Source organism: Salmo trutta, chromosome 39 (genome assembly GCF_901001165.1).
Source record: "Salmo trutta chromosome 39, fSalTru1.1, whole genome shotgun sequence".
NCBI classification, from domain to species: domain Eukaryota; kingdom Metazoa; phylum Chordata; class Actinopteri; order Salmoniformes; family Salmonidae; genus Salmo; species Salmo trutta.
In genome coordinates, this window is record NC_042995.1 from 3,545,411 (window position 1) to 3,563,386 (window position 17,976).

A 17,976-nucleotide genomic window follows, 5' to 3' on the forward strand; every position below is an offset into this window, starting at 1 on the left:
CACACGATTTGGGTTAACTAAGATTACATTGCTAAGTTATCTTCTAGCTACTTACTGCCACTCTAGCGCCCAATACCCACACACTGGGACTAATCAAAGGCCCTAATATGCTGGAGGCAGGGAACCTGTCCTTGACTGTCCTTCATCTCCAGACTCTGTGCTCCCTAGCTACCCAGACTCTATAGGGACTAGGCTAAGAAGAGAGAGAAATAAATTAACCCAGAGCTCAGAAAACTCATCTATCTTTGCGGCTTATGTTTGGATTACCCCGCACTAAGCGCGTCAGTGGCATCGGGCAGAACGAAACCTATGCCAATCAGTCGGTAACAAAAGATGCCAACATGAGAGAAAAATGTGCGTGTGTGTACAGTGTCGTTTTTCCCCATGGTGAAAGCAGAGACACACCAACACCGTATTAGATAAACATGGTCTTTGCGGAGCTCGTAACCAGAGCCAGGTCACTTGAAACCCATCTCAATGGTGTCATTGTCCTGCTGAATGGTTTGATTACCAGGGCAACAGTCAGGGTTGTCATTATGGCTGACATAAGCTTTTCTTCCAAATCAAAACAACAATTTGCCTTTTTCTGGTTCCCTCGGGATGTTCACTGTATCTAATTTAGCAAAGGCTTTGGTGTAGTGTACAACTTATTTTGCGCTTTGCCCCAGTTGGAAATAGTAATTCCCTTGTTCCGCAAGCTATATTTACCTTAATACAGTACAGATGTTGGATCTTAATTTGACCTATATTGGCACACAAAATAATCCTGCAGCAACAGGATTTGAACGTTTAATTGCTTGATCTTTGGTAAGGCTAATAACTGGTCAAAAGTAAGCAACATGAAAAGTGCCATACTGTTAATAGAACTGTGTGTTAGTGTGGGTTTTCAGTGAATTTATGTAAATCACAAAGCTGCAGAAAAATTCTCAGCAACAAAAGAGTGATCAAATTAACATCCTACACCTGTAGCACCACAGAGAGTCCTCTAAGCTCTGACAATGACAAAAGACCACCAAGTGAAACAATGTCACGTGAAAATTACAGTATTAAAACTGAATTAGCTTTAGGTCCAGGGTAACAATAAAATGTTTACTGTTGGGGGTACTTGAGGACTGGAGTTGGGAAACACCGGTCTAGTGCACTAGATCCTGATCACTGTTCCTGAACACTAGATCCTGAACACTGCTGACTGTCAACAGAGGATGCGAGAATGTGCACCGCCCTGCAGACAGTGCTTACAGTACACACTAAACATGCACAAGATCACAACTGGGAAATAAGTGTCTAGCAACCACCACAAGCATAACTCCTCATAATGTATTACTGTACCCATTGTGTCTAGGAGTATACTTCTATTTTATCCATATTTGATCTATTATGCAAACTGTAAGAGTTTAATTTCTCTGCAAACTATGGACGGTTTTAGATTCATACGACTTATCATCCTTTATCTCCCTCCCTCCCTCTATCCCTCTATCCCTCCCTCCCTCTATCCCTCTCTCCCTCCCTCCCTCTATCCCTCCCTCCCTCCCTCCTCCTGCTGCGTCTCGCCTCACCTGCTCTGCGTCATGGCAGGATGATAAATAGAGACAAAGCCTGCACCGTGCCTCTCCATATTACTGCCATGCAGTAGGTGAACTCTGCGACACTCCATCCAATGAGAAAGTGACTCGCATCAAGGTTACTAGACACCGCCTTCAGTCACAAAGGAGATCACTCACTTGACATGTCACTACACCTGAGAAATGAACCACTTTCAACAGCTACAGAACTACTAATCAGAAACAACATGAGTTTCCATATCTGCCGCTTTCACTGCAGCACAAGTTTGGCTGAAATCTTAGCTTTCTCTCTTACAGGGACAACAATCCACACTATAGGAAGATGAGTGTGCATTGGTCCTTACTGCTGACTAGACTTAGACTCAGGACTCTGCGGCCCTATAGAATGTGCCACATATGCAGATAGTTCACGTCACAGGCTGAAACAGTAGACCTCAGCTGCAGAATGCTCAGGCTCTGGAGCTCAGTAACAAAAGGTAGAGAACCCTTTTGGGTTCCATGTAAAACCCTTTCCACAGAGGGTTCTACATGGAACCCAAAAGAGTTCTTCTATGGGGACAACCAAAGAACCCTTTTGGAACCCTTTTTTTCTAAGAGTGTACTATTTTTTGTTATTGCTGATAACTCTCAGAGATCCTATTAAATTACTAAACCTTATTTGTTCATCAAAAATTGTGAATAATTCACCGCAGGTTAATGAGAAGGGTGTGCTTGAAAGGTTGCACACAACTCTGCAATGTTGGGTTGTATTGGAGAGAGTCTCAGTCTTAAATCATCTTCCACACACAGTCTGTGCCTGTATTTAGTTGTCATGCTAGTGAGGGCCGAGAATCCACTGACATAGGTACGTGGTTGCAAAGGGCATCAGAGTCTTAACAGTGTGATTTGCCAAGGCAGGATACTCTGAGCGCAGCCCAACTCAGAAATCTGGCAGTAGCTTCTGATTAAATTACATTTTCACAGAACCGCTTGTTGCAATTTCGATGAGGCTCTCTTGTTCAGATATCGGTAAGTGGACTGGAGTCAGGGCATGAAAGGGAAATCCGTTTCGGGAAAGTACCTGCGTAATTGTGCACTCAACTGACTCAGGTGCTTCACTATATCACATTTGACATTGTCTGTAAGCTTGAGTTCATTTGCATACAAATCATACAATGATGTAAAGACCTGTGTGTTGTCCTTGTTAATGCAGACAGAGAAGAGCTCCAACTTCTTAATCATAGCCTCAGTTTTGTCCCGCACATTGAATATAGTTGCGGAGAGTCCCTGTAATCCTAGATTCAGATCATTCAGGTGAGAAAAAACATCACCCAGATAGGCCAGTCGTGTGAGAAACTCGTCATCATGCAAACGGTCAGACAAGTGAAAATTATGGTCAGTAAAGAAAACTTTAAAATTGTCTCTCAATTAAAAAAAAACATGTCAATACTTTGCCCCTTGATAACCAGGGCACTTCTGTATGTTATAAAAGCGTTACATGGTCACTGCCCATATCCTTGCATAGTGCAGAAAATACACGAGGGTTCAGGGGCCTTGCTTTAACAAAGTTAACCATTTTCACTGTAGTGTCCAAAATGTTTTTCAAGCTGTCAGGCATTCCCTTGGCAGCAAGAGCCTCTCGGTCGATGCTGCAGTGTACCCAAGTGGCATCGGGAGCAACTGCTTGTACGCGCGTTACCACTCCACTATGTCTCCCTGTCATGGCTTTTGCGCCATCAGTACAGATACCAACATGAGCAGCAGCTACGTTTGGCTACATACGGACAGTGAGAGAGTAACAGTTAATGTGATTGGATGTTAATTATTTGACTAGGCTACCTGTTATTTGACATTGTGTTGTTATTTCGCTGAACACTAGATGGTTTAATTTTATTTTTGGCAGTGAAACGAGGCTACTCAGGCGAGAAAAGAACCTCACCTAAATGTATAGCCCCGTTGGAATTTGTTTATCACATTTTTATTTGGTGTACCCCCGACGGCATTGTGCGTACCCCTGGCGGTACCCCAGTTAGGGAATACCTGTTGTAGACTAACATTTCGTTTTCAACAGTGGAGATTTGTATACATCTTCCTGTCTGTCTCTTCGACATTTGCTACATTGTTTCAATATTCAAATTAGATCTCCAGCTGTCCCATAGTAATGAACGTGTCGGGAGTCGGGACGAAACAGACAGGCAGGCAGGCAGCGTTTCTCTGCCAGTCGAAATCATGAATCAGCTGGCATCATTTTTATGGATATATACAAAGAACTGTCAATTGAAAAAAGGTAAAACGTGCAGCTAGTTAGCAGTCTTTACTGCTTGAAGTGATTGTGTTAGCTGTGTTGTTGGCTAGCTCCTCTGAACAACAGTTAGCCGTAGTTGACTAGCTAGCAAGCAAGGGATAAGAACGTTTCCAGCCAGTATGGCAATGGAACATTTAAAACCAACGACAGGGTTGCGTCCATAGATACAGAACAAAAAGACTGAACAACTGGGTTGCGTCTCTAGCAACCGAACCAATAGAACGAGCGACCAGCCGGCTTGGGTAGCAACCCTAGATTTGTGTCGGGACTACATCTTGTGGAAGGATGAAATAGTATGAATAAATTCATTAAAATAAAGTTTTTAATGAAAATATGTCAATCACTATTTGAAAATGTTGGTAACCCGTTGTATAAAAGTGATAATGCCCTCGAAGACGGTGTTTGCAGAATATATTGACTTCGTCTCGGGCCTATCAACACCCGTGCCAATATATCCTCCAAACACCGGCTTCTCGGGCATTATCACTGAATTAATCAGAAAAATGTATGGAGTCATTCTTCTAAAATTGGCTGGCTAGCTAGCTAAAAAACATACAGTGCAGATAAATTCTTCACATTAATTGTTTTACTAAATATCTTATTACAGCACTGGCAAACCATGGTCAACCAACATGGCTGACCTTTGGATCATCATAAGAAGGTTCATCTCCATTCTAGTATTGTAATTCTTAATTCTATGATATTTCTTACTGGCTGCCACTTTTTCAGGTGGCTTTGTTAACCCAATATCCACAGAATATGCAATGCAAAGCAGCATTGTCACCTGTGAGAGCAAATGTGTTTAATACCTGTTGTCATATATTCTAAGACATTTATCTGACTATTTTTTGCTTATTGGCTTCCTGGGATTTTTTATTCAAATTTACCTCATTAAAGAGGTAGGAAAAGTAAAATAGCAAAACTAAATGAGTCAGCTAAAGCTGACGTTACAGGGCAATTAACTAAGGTCAAAGCTAATGTGACTCGAAGGAGGTTTTCTGATTAGTGTAGCCCAGCCTGCAGTATTACAGTGCATCTGTCAGAGGGACGCCAGCAGAAAACTTTGATTCATGTCAATTCACAAACATAAGTATTTAATCTACTTGTCTTTCGATTTAATTCATTAGTAATTACAAGTTATGTGACAGGAAGGTCAGACTGAGGTCAACATAAGGTTCCTCTGCCCTCATCGGCTATTGTAAATTATGCATGTGTGCAGTTACTGTATGTCTCATCATCACACAAACTAATCTGACAGCCGACCTCATAAGTGTGGTTTATAACGCAGTTTCGTGAGGAGAGCTTTAAGCTTCAGACAACACAGCTAATCCACAGCAGGAACTTCCATATGTGGGCATTGTCTCCGGTATTGAAATTCAGCCTTAGAGCAGGAACTCCATATATGGGTACAGACTTTCATATTGGAAGTTGCCCGGAGGAGGAACTCCATGTATGGGCCCAGACACCCAAATTGGAATGCAGCCTATTAGCAAAGAACTTCAAATATGGACATAGAGCCGTGACCATGCCAATTGCTCACCTGCATCCAGTCTTTTACGAAACACCCTGCCAGGAAGCCACCTACCGGCCTCAGTCCACGACCAGGGTCTGGCCTCCCCATCAACTCACCCCCTAGGCTTCCTGCACAATGGTGGGCCAGCTCAACCCCGGTCCATGACCAGGGGCTGGCCCTGTCAGCAGGGGGGCTAGCACAACCTTGGCTTACGGCCGGGGATTGGCCCTGCCAGCAGGGGGCAGCTCAACCTCGGGCCACGACTAGGGGCTGGCCTCTCCGACCACCATCCACACCAAAACCCTCATACAAAGCTCTATGAACTACTACCCCTTCCGACATGTTCGTCAGATGGCGAGAAGACGAACCTGTGAGAGCAGACATGGTTAAATCAATACTACATTAGTATAGTAAAGCTAACAATAACAGGGCTTGGGGATTGGCTGTACTGTGGTTTGCTCCATTCACATCACCGACTGATATGCTGTCACACAATAATGATGGGGCACTCGTAAAGATTTCTACTATCTATGCCGAGGCCAAGGACAAAGCTTCAACACTAAAGAAGGGTACAGATAGTATAACTATGGCATAGAAGGGTTTTTTAGCAGGCAAAATGTCCTTGTGAAGAGCACTCAGATTCTATTAAGCACCAATTAAAGGGTAATTCCACCACTTTTCAACCTCATATTTATTATCTCCAGCAAAATACCAGTGTATGCATATTTGAAAATCGACCATTTCTTTTTGTTTTGTAAAAAATATATAAAGTTCAAAAGTTCTACCTGATGACATTATCAAAAGTAAAAACATTTTTAAAACAGTGATTTTAAAACAATTACATTTGCAGTTGTGTGGGTAGCAAGAAAATACCCTCCCTCTGGCTAGAAAGTTGTTGCAGGTTTTGAAAATCACAGTTTTTCCTTCATTTTAATCCAACCCTGTGATGTCACAGAGAAGCATTGTTTTAGGACCTTTCTTCTGATCTTTTTAACCGCAGATCATAGAAACGTGACATTTCACATACAGTATGTAGACACTGGTATGGTGCTGGAGATAATGATTGAGGTTGAAAAGTGGTGGAATTGCCCTTTAAAAAAGAGAAGGTAATTTTGGAAGATTATTCAAACTGAGTGGATTAGGATTTCACACAAGAGCCAACTAGTGTCAGCCACGACATGAAACGCCCATCAGGCGAGCTCTAGCACAATGACACTCATGCCAGCACAGCAAAATGTAGAGGAAGATCAAATAGGGGTTTTATTTACAGTATACAGACTGTATGGCTCCCTGCAAACACAAAGCTATATTAAGAGTTTATAGGCGCCCTATATGTTGCTATGCCAAACAGGTTTTACAGTCCAGAGTACAGATTGTCCTAATTTTTGGCTCTGGGTAGCAGCGTTCAATGTGATACTTTACCCTGTCTTACCCATCAGAGGTACCTGGGGAAAAAAAGATGCTCTCTGAGGTGTTGTGGGGACAAAAAGAGAGCTTTCTCATACAGCTCCCCTGAACACGGATTGAGACAGCAATTCGAAAGAGTCCTAGTAAGGAGAGTCATTTGCAGTCAGTGTAGGTACATTGGTGGCATTTCTGTTGCATCTGTACAAAGACACAGAGTGGGATGAAGGAGGGATGTAGAGCTTTTGGTGTGCCGAAATTGAAAATCATCTGAAAACATGTCACAATTGTGCCCAGCAGCGACCCCAAATAGACGCCTGGCTATTACTGATGTGACTCCTGAGTTTGACATCATCAAAACAGGGGCAGCAGGTTGCTAGGCAACAGAGGGGACAGCTGCTAAATCTACAGTAAGCAGATGTTCTTGGATGTAATGACAACGCTGTTGTTTTATGAGGGCAAAGAGATTTAAAATGTATGATTTTGACAGGTCTTTCAGAGAACTGAAGTTACTGCAGTGTCACCTACAGTGTCCTTGTTCTAGCTGTGCCGTGTCGGCATCTCTGGATGCTGCAAGGCTCCCATAGGGAAGCCTCTCTCGCTCCGACACACACACACACACACACACACAACACACACACACACACACACACACGGCTTCATGGCCTATACCAAAGTCACTTTAGAGGGCATGCCGGCAATCCATACCCCGGCTGGGATCCAATATGCTGCTGTGATACCTCAGCAACCTGAGAAGAGGAGCTGCGGAAGGATAGAGAATGGAGAGAGTGGAGGGGGTTAGAGGGATTTGAGGGGTTAGAGACAGTGGAGGGGGTTAGAGGGAGTGGAGGGGGAGGGACTGGGCCACGTGCTGAGCTGAGGAAGGTAGAATCACTGTGATATCATAACATTGTGAACAGGTTTGCAGGACACACAGGAACGCACACACACAGACACACAAGGCTAGCGGCACTCTGCAGGTTCTATTTTAAGAGCCCATTCTCACTCCTCCATTAATCACACAGTGTAGCGTGAAACACTCCCTCCCACAGGGCCAGACACATCGTAGATCACAGAGGCGCTGTGTGTGTGTGTGTGTGTGTGTGTGTGTGTGTGTGTGTGTGTGTGTGTTTGAGAGCGAGAGATTGCGAGAGCAGAGTCTTCATTGTGCATAGCTTCTAATAAGCACAGGGAGGCGACAAAGTTATATCTAGACTATTGTAGTACGTGGGGGGACTTTTATTTTGAAGGCTGAAGTGACCCGGAAGTGATTCGTGTAGCTACAGCTCAACAACATGAATACATTTTAAACAGAAATTTAACCACAACAGGTAGCTATAGACGGATACATTGGAATTATGCCATTAGGTTAGTACAGTGGTTCCCAACCAACCAGGAGTACTAGGAGCCCTGGCATACCTACAGGGGGTACTTGAGAAGACTCATGAGACCATAGGCTTTTACTGGTAAAATGCGCATGAGGGGGTACTTCAGGAGTACAGTACTCTGGGCAGAGCAACATTTTGTTGGTGCTACAATAACCGAAAAGAATTGGGAACCACTGGCTTTGTAAACTAGCTAGCTAACGTTAGTTACACGTTGATGTATCTTATCAGCTACAATCTAGCCGTCCTTGACAGTTATGAATGAATGCATGCTACCTAGCTAGCGTTAGTTAAAACGATACATAAAAGTTACATTATATTGATCACAATTGAATCATCACACTCGTTGTGATACTGAATTAAATTCTTAGCTAATCTACTAGTAACGTTAGCTAGCTAGATAAATTGCCAATAGCCATAGCACAGTAGTTATGACGTTGTCAGATTCAGAGCTCTTGCTGCTTAGCGGATTTGCTTAAATATCTGTTTTATTATTTACACTTTTTCGTAGGTTCACATCCCTGGCCGCAATGGCGCACATAACAATCAACCAGTATCTCCAACAGGTAGACATTTTTCTATTTTATCTTACCGGTTATCAAGTGAACCCATATAGCTAGCAGTCTTCTTCCTTAGCACAGACTTTCATTTAGCTATTCTTTGTGTTCAACACTAGTCGCGCATGCTCAGTTCACACCATGTTGCTTACCTGTTCCCAGGTGTATGAGGCCATTGATAATCATGAGGGGAGCTTTTGTGCAGAACTGCTGTCATTCAAACACCCACATGTGGCTAACCCACGTCTTCAGGTGAGGCTATTCAGGCTGCCTGAACCTTCCATGCCTTCAAGTCCTGCTGACCTGTTGTTACACTTGTATCTCTTCAGATAACACCCTCTGTGTTTTGCTCTAAAGACATGACTGTATGTTTGCCTACAGCTCGCCAGTCCAGAGGAGAAGTGCCAACAGGTGCTGGAGGTCCCGTACGATGAGATGGTTGCAGCACACTTGAGGTGCACCTATGCAGTGTCCAACCACGACTTTGTTGAGGCGTACAAATGTCAGACATTGGTGGTCCAATATCCTTTTGGCATTTCTGGAGATTACTTTGGATACATTTTCTCATCACTCCTCATCCCTGCCTGACAAATATATACATGCACACAGGATATATGCAGAAGCACATATTGTGCTATAGACTGGTTCATTTCCAAACTGTTCTGTCATGGTTTCTCTGCGGTTCCTCCCTGACTTTCTACGTCATTCTTGAGGGCCTTCCAATCTCACAAAGAGGAGAACTGGTAAGGATAAGCATGCAAAAAAATACATTTTTGATCAATTTGGCCTTAGTGTTTCTCTATTCTACATATACACGTCTGTGGGATGACTGCTCTATGTGCTGTTTAGGGCCTTGCCAGTGATGTTCGCTGTTACGCTGGACCTGCGGATATTTGCCAACAATGTAAGTGAACATAAACTATTGTGCTCTAAAGTGCTTCTGATCCAGTGATGGAAAAGTCATGTCCTTACAAACAACCATAAATGCATTAATTCATATTGACATCCTAAAAAGGAGGGGTTTGATGATTGTAGTATTATTGTCCTATAGGAGGGGTTTGATGATTGTAGTATTATTGTCCTATAGGAGGGGTTTGATGATTGTAGTATTATTGTCCTATAGGAGGGGTTTGATGATTGTAGTATTATTGTCCTATAGGAGGGTTTGATGATTGTAGTATTATTGTCCTATAGGAGGGGTTTGATGATTGTAGTATTATTGTCCAATAGGAGGGGTTTGATGATTGTAGTATTATTGTCCTATAGGAGGGGTTTGATGATTGTAGTGTTATTGTCCTATAGGAGGGGTTTGATGATTGTAGTGTTATTGTCCTATAGGAGGGGTTTGATGATTGTAGTATTATTGTCCTATAGGAGGGGTTTGATGATTGTAGTATTATTGTCCTATAGGAGGGGTTTGATGATTGTAGTATTATTGTCCTATAGGAGGGGTTTGATGATTGTAGTATTATTGTCCAGGCAGAGCAGCAGCTCCTGAGGAAGGGAAAAGGCAAACTGGGAGACATGCTGGAGAAAGCTGCTGAACAACTGATGGGCTGTTTCAGAGTTTGTGCCAGCGACAAGTGAGTCTCACAGGACATGGACACTCTTAACAGCATATTACACTATATATCTAACAGCATTTAACACTATTGACAGCATATTAAACTATATAGCTTACAGCATTGGACACTATTGACAGCATATTCAACTATATATTGAATTGAATTTATTTTGGGTAACAGACATATACAACAAAATGTACTATGTGGACCCAGAGGATATCACTTGAAAGTATTAATTAAAACGCTTGTTTCCAAAGTGGTCCTCAATGGTAAAAACAATAACGCATATTATGATTAAAAGGAAACACAAAATTACAAACAACCATAAATGCATTAATTCATATTGACATCCTAAAAAGTGGCACTATTCATTGCACTTTTCCCTAACCTTAAAAATCAACCATATTCTTTTCACATTAAAACAATCTATTAATTGCCCATCATACCGATCCTTCGAATAAATACACCTGACCAGCAGTAGGAGCCACAAGGGGCAGTGGAGGGGTTTCTCTTACTTAGACAACCTTGTCCAAAAGAAAAACTTTGCCTGCTTTTTAAAGCTATTTTTACTTTTTCTTTGCTTGATTGCCAAGGGGATGCTATTCCATAGACAAAATGCCTGTATAGAAAAACGTGCTCCTCGCAGTACTGTTTACTCTTGGGATTTTACTATGCATAACACTAGCTCTGGTATTGTAACTGTGTTGGTTATAGACCATATCAATGTGGTTTTTCATGTAATCTGGGGCACAATTATTTAAGATGTCAAATATATGATTAAGTTTAAGTTGGTCCACTCTGGATTCCAAAGGCAACAAGCCCACCGCCCAGAACTCCTGTTTCCTTATGTGGGTCCTAGGGGGGACATTTAGCATATACCTGATAACATTATTTTTGCATGACCTGCATTCTCTCTTTCAGCTTTTTTGATAGCCCACTATACCAAGCAGAGCAGGCATAATCAAAATGACACTGAATCAAGGTTGAGACCTGATACAAAAATGTAAATTTGTTCACTAAAGAATTTTAGCAGCAATCAGGTCTCCAGAAATGGATTGATCTAGGGACACACGAATATAAGAGTTGTTTTAGATTCAATCTCCTTGCCTGCACAGTTTACCTTTATTTTGGCGGCCCTAAGCAATCTACGTTTTGTTCCAAACAAAATCGATTCAGTTTTTCCCAAATGTAGTGACGATTTGCCGTCAGTCAACCAATCTCTAACAAAATGCAATTCCTTACTCAGGGTCTCTATGTAAACTGTATCCTTCCCTGATACCAGTATGGCTGAATCATCAGCATAAAGCAAGAGTTTGCACTTTATTGTATCTGGCATATCATTAACATATATAAGAAATAAGAGAGGCCCTAAAATGGATCCCTGCGGTACTCCACAGGATATTTCTTTGGTTTCTGACAGAACATCACCAACATTACATGTGTTCCGTTGGTAAGATAAGACGAAAACCAATTCACTGCTACATCATTTAGACCCATGCATTTCAGTTTCATCAGGAGAATATCATGGTCAAAAGCTTTCTGGGGGGCCTCCCGAGTGGCGCAGTGGTCTAAGGCACTGCATTGCAGTGCTCGCTGTGCCATTAGAGTTTCTGGGTTAGAGTCCAGGCTTTATCGTGACCAGGTGACCCATTTGGCCCAGCGTCGTCCGGGTTAGGGGAGGGTTTGGCCAGCAGGGATGTCCTTGTCGCGCACTTGCGATCCTGTGACGGGCCAGGCGCAGTGCACGCTGACACGGTCGCCATGTGTACGGTGTTTCCTCCGACACATTGGTGAGGATAGCTTCCGGGTTAAATGGGCATTGTGTGAAGTAGCAGTGCGGCTTGGTTGGGTTGTGTTTGGAAGGACGCTCGGCTCTCGACCTTCGCCTCTCCCGAGTCCATACGGGAGTTGCAGCGACGAGACAAGACTGTAACTACCAATTGGATACCACGAAAAATAAGCTTTCTGCAAGTCTAACATGACCATACCTGTATAGTTCACCTTCTCACATTCCGGCTTAATGTGGTCAAAAAGGCAAGTATCAGTGGAATGAGCTGTTCTAAAGCCAGATTGGAGTTCATGCAGAAGTTTGCTTGAAGGTATCCCTCAAGGTGCAGCATTGAACACTATTGACAGCATATTAAACTATATATCTTACAGCATATTAAACTATATATCTTACAGCATATTAAACTATATATCTTACAGCATATTAAACTATATCTTACAGCAGACAGCATATTAAACTATATCTTACAGCATATTCAAATATATATCTTATAGCATTCAACACTATTGACAGCATATTAAACTATATATCTTACTGCATATTAAACTATATACCTTTACCGTAGCAACCATAGCCCCTTGCTCATTGTGTCTTGACTGTTATCGTTTACAGTCGGGCTGGGATTGACGACTCCAAGAAGTGGGGAATGTTGTTTCTCATCAATCAGCTCTTCAAGATCTACTTCAAGGTAAGGCAGTAGTGTGATTGGGTGAAGTTTTGTTTACATGAATAGGCCCTACTTTGTGTGTGTACATCCCTGTGTGTCTAAACGGTTGTGTGTGTGTGTGTCCAGATCAACAAGCTACACCTGTGTAAGCCACTGATCCGGGCCATCGACAGCTCCAACCTGAAGGATGATTACAGTATGGCCCAGAGAGTCACCTACAAATACTATGTAGGCCGCAAGGCCATGTTCGACAGCGACTACAAACCAGCCGAGGAGTACCTGTCCTTCTCCTTCCAGCACTGCCACCGCTCCAGCCAGAGGAACAAACGCATGATTCTCATCTACCTACTTCCTGTCAAGATGTTGCTGGTGAGACAGAGCGCCTCACTGAGAGAGCTCAAACATACACTCATCTAGCCACACACGTCTGAATTCAAATTCAAAAAGCTTGACTGTCAATCAGAGACTAAGACTGGTGTTGCTCATGTTGATTCAGGGTCACATGCCTAATCACCAGCTGCTCAGGAAGTACGACCTCATGCAGTTTGCCGACGTCACGAAAGCTGTGAGGTGAGTGTCACCACCCGCCCGCTCCTCGCCATCTCTCTTTCTCCTCTCTCTCCCTACTCCCTCCTTGCCCCTCTTTTTCTGATTTCTCTCTCTCTGTCTCTCTGTCTCTGTAACAGTGAGGGCAACCTGCTGCTGTTGAACGAGGCCTTGGCCAAGCACGAGACCTTCTTCATCCGCTGTGGCATCTTCCTCATCCTCGAGAAGCTCAAGATCATCACCTATCGGAACCTCTTCAAGAAAGTGTGAGTCTACTCAACCAAGTCCAACAGTACTGGGCTGGCCTGGTTACACTTTTAACACTACTGAGCCAAGTCCAGCTGGACTGGGCTGACCTGGTTACACATCCATCATAGTTGCTGGAACCGCACTGAAAGGACCATGTGAAAATAAATGATCTGAGGCAGCACAGTACGATTCAGGTCAGCCCTATAGTGTGAATTGGCATTTGTGGAGTAGGAACTAGTGTGTGTGTGTTAACCTATGAGCGATATTGACTTTCTGTTAACATGTTTGTGGTATGGACTTGTGGGTTAGGTACCAGCTGCTGAAGACTCACCAGTTACCCCTAGATGCCTTCCTGGTAGCTCTGAAAATGATGCAGGTGGAAGAGGTGGACATTGACGAGGTGCAGTGTATCCTGGCCAACCTAATCTGTGAGGTGAGATCCCACCACACACACCTTTTCCTCTGACCATACTAAGTGCTTCCACCTGATATTTCAGACAGTATTAAAACATGAAGCAGCAGATGAACTCTCTTCCTCTCTTCTAGGGTCACATCAAAGGCTACATCTCTCACCAGCACCAGAAACTGGTCGTCAGCAAGGCCAATCCATTCCCCCTGCTGTCATCATCTTCCTAATCTACATATCCCAGAATCCCAGAAACTCCCAGAAATATATTTCCTTATTATTTAGGTTGCATTTTATTTTGTCATATTTTTTAAATTTTGAATAAAATTGTTTTTTTGTACTCCTTGTACCACATTTTTTGTTTATTAAGGAAGTGTGGAAGATGAATTATTTATATAATTATAGTACACGTTACAATATAACCACTCGCTTTCATTTACATTGTTAACCTTGGAAAAAACGAATTAAATCTTGAACGCAACCTTGTTGGCTGTAAGTCCAGTGTAGGTAGATATCAGGCTAACCCTTAGTTGGGATTACACATAAGGTCCAGGTGGGTCGTGGGTCATCTGTGGTGTCATCCTCATCTCTGTCATCTCCAGGCGCTGCTGGATCCATTGCAAGTAGCGAGACAGCTTGGTGAACAACAGGGTTTGTCTACAGCCATGTGACGTGGGTGGCGAAAGGAGCAGGCCTGTTAGGAACGCTGTACCCCTCTCCACAGTCACAACGGGGGTCCCGGACAAGAGGCTGCAGTTCCTCGTTAGTCCTGGTTTGAGGTCTGTCTCATTAAACCTAGTCAACTCAGTCCCACAGAAGCCCTTCTGGCTCCCCATACAGAACATCTTGTTGGTGAGGGGCTGGGAGACGTTCACCTGGTTTCTACAGCCCTCCGCTTTCAGGTACGAGAGAACAGGGGGGCCGTGGGATTCCCCCCGGAGCTTGTCCGGACCCCTGGCCACCCCCTCCCTTCCTGGACTCATCAACACGTTCTCACTGAAATCCTTAGTGGGCAGGCACAGGTGGGAGACAGAGGGGCCAAAGGGAAGGGGCTCATTCAGTCTCACCACGGCCAGGTCGTCCTCCAGACTGCCTCTCTCGTGGCGGTTGTGAATGTACAATTGGGTCGATAGAGGGATCCTCACACTATTATTTGAAGCACCTTAGGGGATGAATGGAAACCGTTAGATTTCAGAAAGATTTGAATCTGCCTGAGCTGGAGGTTTATACACTAACAGATCCAACGTCAGTGTTTTTATCGCTGTGGGACTCACCTGTCTGCATGCTGTGGACTTTCTTTCCCATGTACAGGCAGCTAGCTGAGGTCAGGACTGCCTGAGGCCCCAGGATCACCCCGCTACACAGCTCCGCACCAGCCTCATCCACAAACACCACCTGCCAATCACAAAGTCACAGGTTAAAGGGGAAGTCCAGTATTTCACAAATTAATGTTCCTCACCTTGAAAGCAGTCTATAGGCCAGGAGAAACAGACTTCCCCTTTAACTCACCTTGCTGTACATTGTGCTGGTAGGGGAGGGACTTACTTGCCATGGACAGCGGTTGTGTGGACAGACGTGATAAGCTGTGTTGATTTGGTTTGTTGGCTGGAGTCTTCCACAGGGGTGCTTAACTAAGGAAACAGGGACGTCTCTATTTAAAGTGTGTCAGAGAGAGAGAGTGTTACAGATGTCTAATTCAAAAGAATAGGTAGACGTTAACCTGCAGGTATGCAGCTCCTCTTATCACTGTGAATCTTGTACCCTGTGGTGCAGGAGCACTGGTATGCAACAAAGTTGGGACTGCAGAAGTGGTCACAGGAGAAGGGCCCCTTGGTGGGGCACTGAGAGATATCTGTTATGACACACAAGCATATCTCTTAGCGTACTCACATAACTATGAACACACACTCACACACATTCACACACACTCATAAAGAGTTCTAAGGTAGGTGTTCTGTTGACCTATTTCACAGTTCTTCCCGTGGTACAGCTCTGTGCAGCTACAGGTGTAACCTCCAATGCTGTCCTTGCAGCTGCCACCATGGAGACAGGGATTGGGTTTGCACTGGTCCCCATCTGGGGAGGAAGAGGAGAAAGAAGAAGGGGGGGTTCAATATCTGGAAGGGGGAGAAAACCCAACACCCCTCTGCCGCGATTCAAAAGAATGAGACTTACCCACGTAGACATTCCAGAAAGTGTCCTATTGAGGTATAAGAGAGAGAGAGACAATGGACACAGGGTTTGAATCAGAAAACTTCTGCATTAGTTGTGGATAATGGGATTGCCTAAGTTGTCAGATCAGTGCAGTTGAAGGAAAGGAATACATTTTAGACTATTGAGATGCACCCTGTAGGCCTAAACTTCTCACAGTTTTGAGTGTGTCTTCAAAGTACTCCCTGGCCTCCTCGTAGTTGCAGGTCTCCTCATAACACTCTCTCTCCAGGTTCCCCTGAAGCATCTCCTCCAAGAAGAACGCGTTCGCTCGCTTCGACCGTAGGAAGACCATGCTGGCGTGCGCAGGGGGTCTGAACACTGAGGGTCAGGGAAGTGGAGGTGGATGAAGAGCAGGGGGGATAGGAGGAGGAGGTAGATGAAGGGGTAGGAGGGGAAGGAGACCGATGAAGAGGAGGGGAAGGAGGAGGGGGAGGTGGATGAAAAGGAAGAGGGGAGGTGGATGAAGAGGAGGAGGGGCAGGTTCATGAAGGGGAGGTGGAGGAGAGGAAGGGAAGGAGGATGAGAGGGGGGTGGATGGAGAGGAGGAGGGGTAGGAGGATGAACGGGTGGAGAGGAGGGGAAGGAGGAGGAATAGAAGGAGGAGGGAGAAGACATAGGGAACAACAACAACTGAAAAGTGAGAAAAACCAGAAGTGACTCATTATTCATTTTTCTCCTTCCAGGTTGAGGATAATATGTTAAATGGTGGAAAGTTAAACATGGAGCAATGGGATTTTGGTGAAGATTATTCACTTTATGTGGTCCCATCATTGAGTTTCATGCCATTGAATTACATACAGAACAGTTTGCTTAATGTATACCTGTGGAAGCTGCTAAGGGGACAAAACATGGTTTTCATGGGTTTGATACCGTTCCATTCACTCCATTCCATCTATTAAACTTCATTCCAGCCATTATTATGAGCCGTTCTCCCCTCAGCAGCCTCCACTGCTGTATACCCGACACTATGCTGGTCAGATGTAGACTGGAAAACTATGCTAGCAAAGTCATTGTCAGCCTGAACGTATGATTAACAAAATGTCTACTTGGTCCTGTAGCTTTCACAGTGCAGTGGCTTACCTCTCCCATAGCTGCAGACCTGGAGGACACTGCTCAGAAGAGAGAGAGACAGAAACCACCATCGCCTGCACGAGCCCATTACAATCCACATCCACACTGTACCCACAAGCCTCTCTGCCTGTGCCAAGGTCCTGTCTGTAGTCCTGTCTATCTCTCTCTCTCTTGCGCTCTCTCTCTCTACCTTTCTGTCTGACACACACAACCATGCTACCGGGTTAACATTGCCAAGTAAACCCCCACCCGCTTGCCAGCCCAAATGTCAGTTTTTATAGTCATTGCTGTACACGCCAACAAAATTGCGCTTATGTTGTGTGAATTTCTCAAAGATAATGTAATTTATGTGGACCTCCCTGTCACCTGATGTAATAAAGGTAGCTGGTGCTAGCTCTAGACATTTTAAAGATGGTGCCTCATTAGCATAAACTGAATCGATCGTATCAGAAAAACAGCAGGGTTCAAAGGTCACCATTGACTTGAATCATTGCTGGTGTAATATAATAGCTAAGAAATATGCTAATATGTTATGAAGATAAATTGAGATGAAACATTCAGTAAAACTCATTGTATCACATTAGGTCCTCACAAACACACAGATGGACTCTAGACTGTACACACAGTAGAGCAAACAGCAAACCCACCTATCCTTGTGTGCTCGGTACTTACACCAGCAAGGATTCAAGTCAATGGTGACCTTTGAACCCTGCTGTTTTTCTGATACGATCGATTCAGTTTGTACTTTAAAAAAACAGTAACAG

General features: G+C 44.0%; 2 protein-coding genes across 2 annotated transcripts; one reads left to right on the plus strand and one right to left on the minus strand.

Moving 5' to 3' along the window:
* The first annotated feature begins 8,006 nt into the window (after positions 1-8,006).
* Positions 8,007-14,265, plus strand: LOC115179131 (PCI domain-containing protein 2). The gene is made up of 13 exons (XM_029740414.1): positions 8,007-8,094; positions 8,660-8,714; positions 8,868-8,957; positions 9,087-9,226; positions 9,407-9,448; positions 9,555-9,609; positions 10,185-10,288; positions 12,672-12,747; positions 12,853-13,095; positions 13,223-13,296; positions 13,413-13,538; positions 13,831-13,954; positions 14,068-14,265. Exons 2-13 carry the CDS (start codon positions 8,679-8,681, stop codon positions 14,155-14,157), a joined length of 1,200 nt encoding a protein of 399 aa, XP_029596274.1. The 5' UTR covers positions 8,007-8,094; positions 8,660-8,678; the 3' UTR covers positions 14,158-14,265.
* A 9-nt stretch (positions 14,266-14,274) lies between these two features.
* LOC115179130 (vitamin K-dependent protein Z-like) lies at positions 14,275-17,412 on the minus strand. The gene is made up of 8 exons (XM_029740413.1): positions 17,222-17,412; positions 16,296-16,459; positions 16,103-16,127; positions 15,890-16,003; positions 15,648-15,779; positions 15,473-15,558; positions 15,202-15,322; positions 14,275-15,089 (listed from the first exon to the last, which is right to left on the minus strand). Exons 1-8 carry the CDS (start codon positions 17,310-17,312, stop codon positions 14,464-14,466), a joined length of 1,359 nt encoding a protein of 452 aa, XP_029596273.1. The 5' UTR covers positions 17,313-17,412; the 3' UTR covers positions 14,275-14,463.
* Between the last annotated feature and the right edge of the window lie 564 nt (positions 17,413-17,976).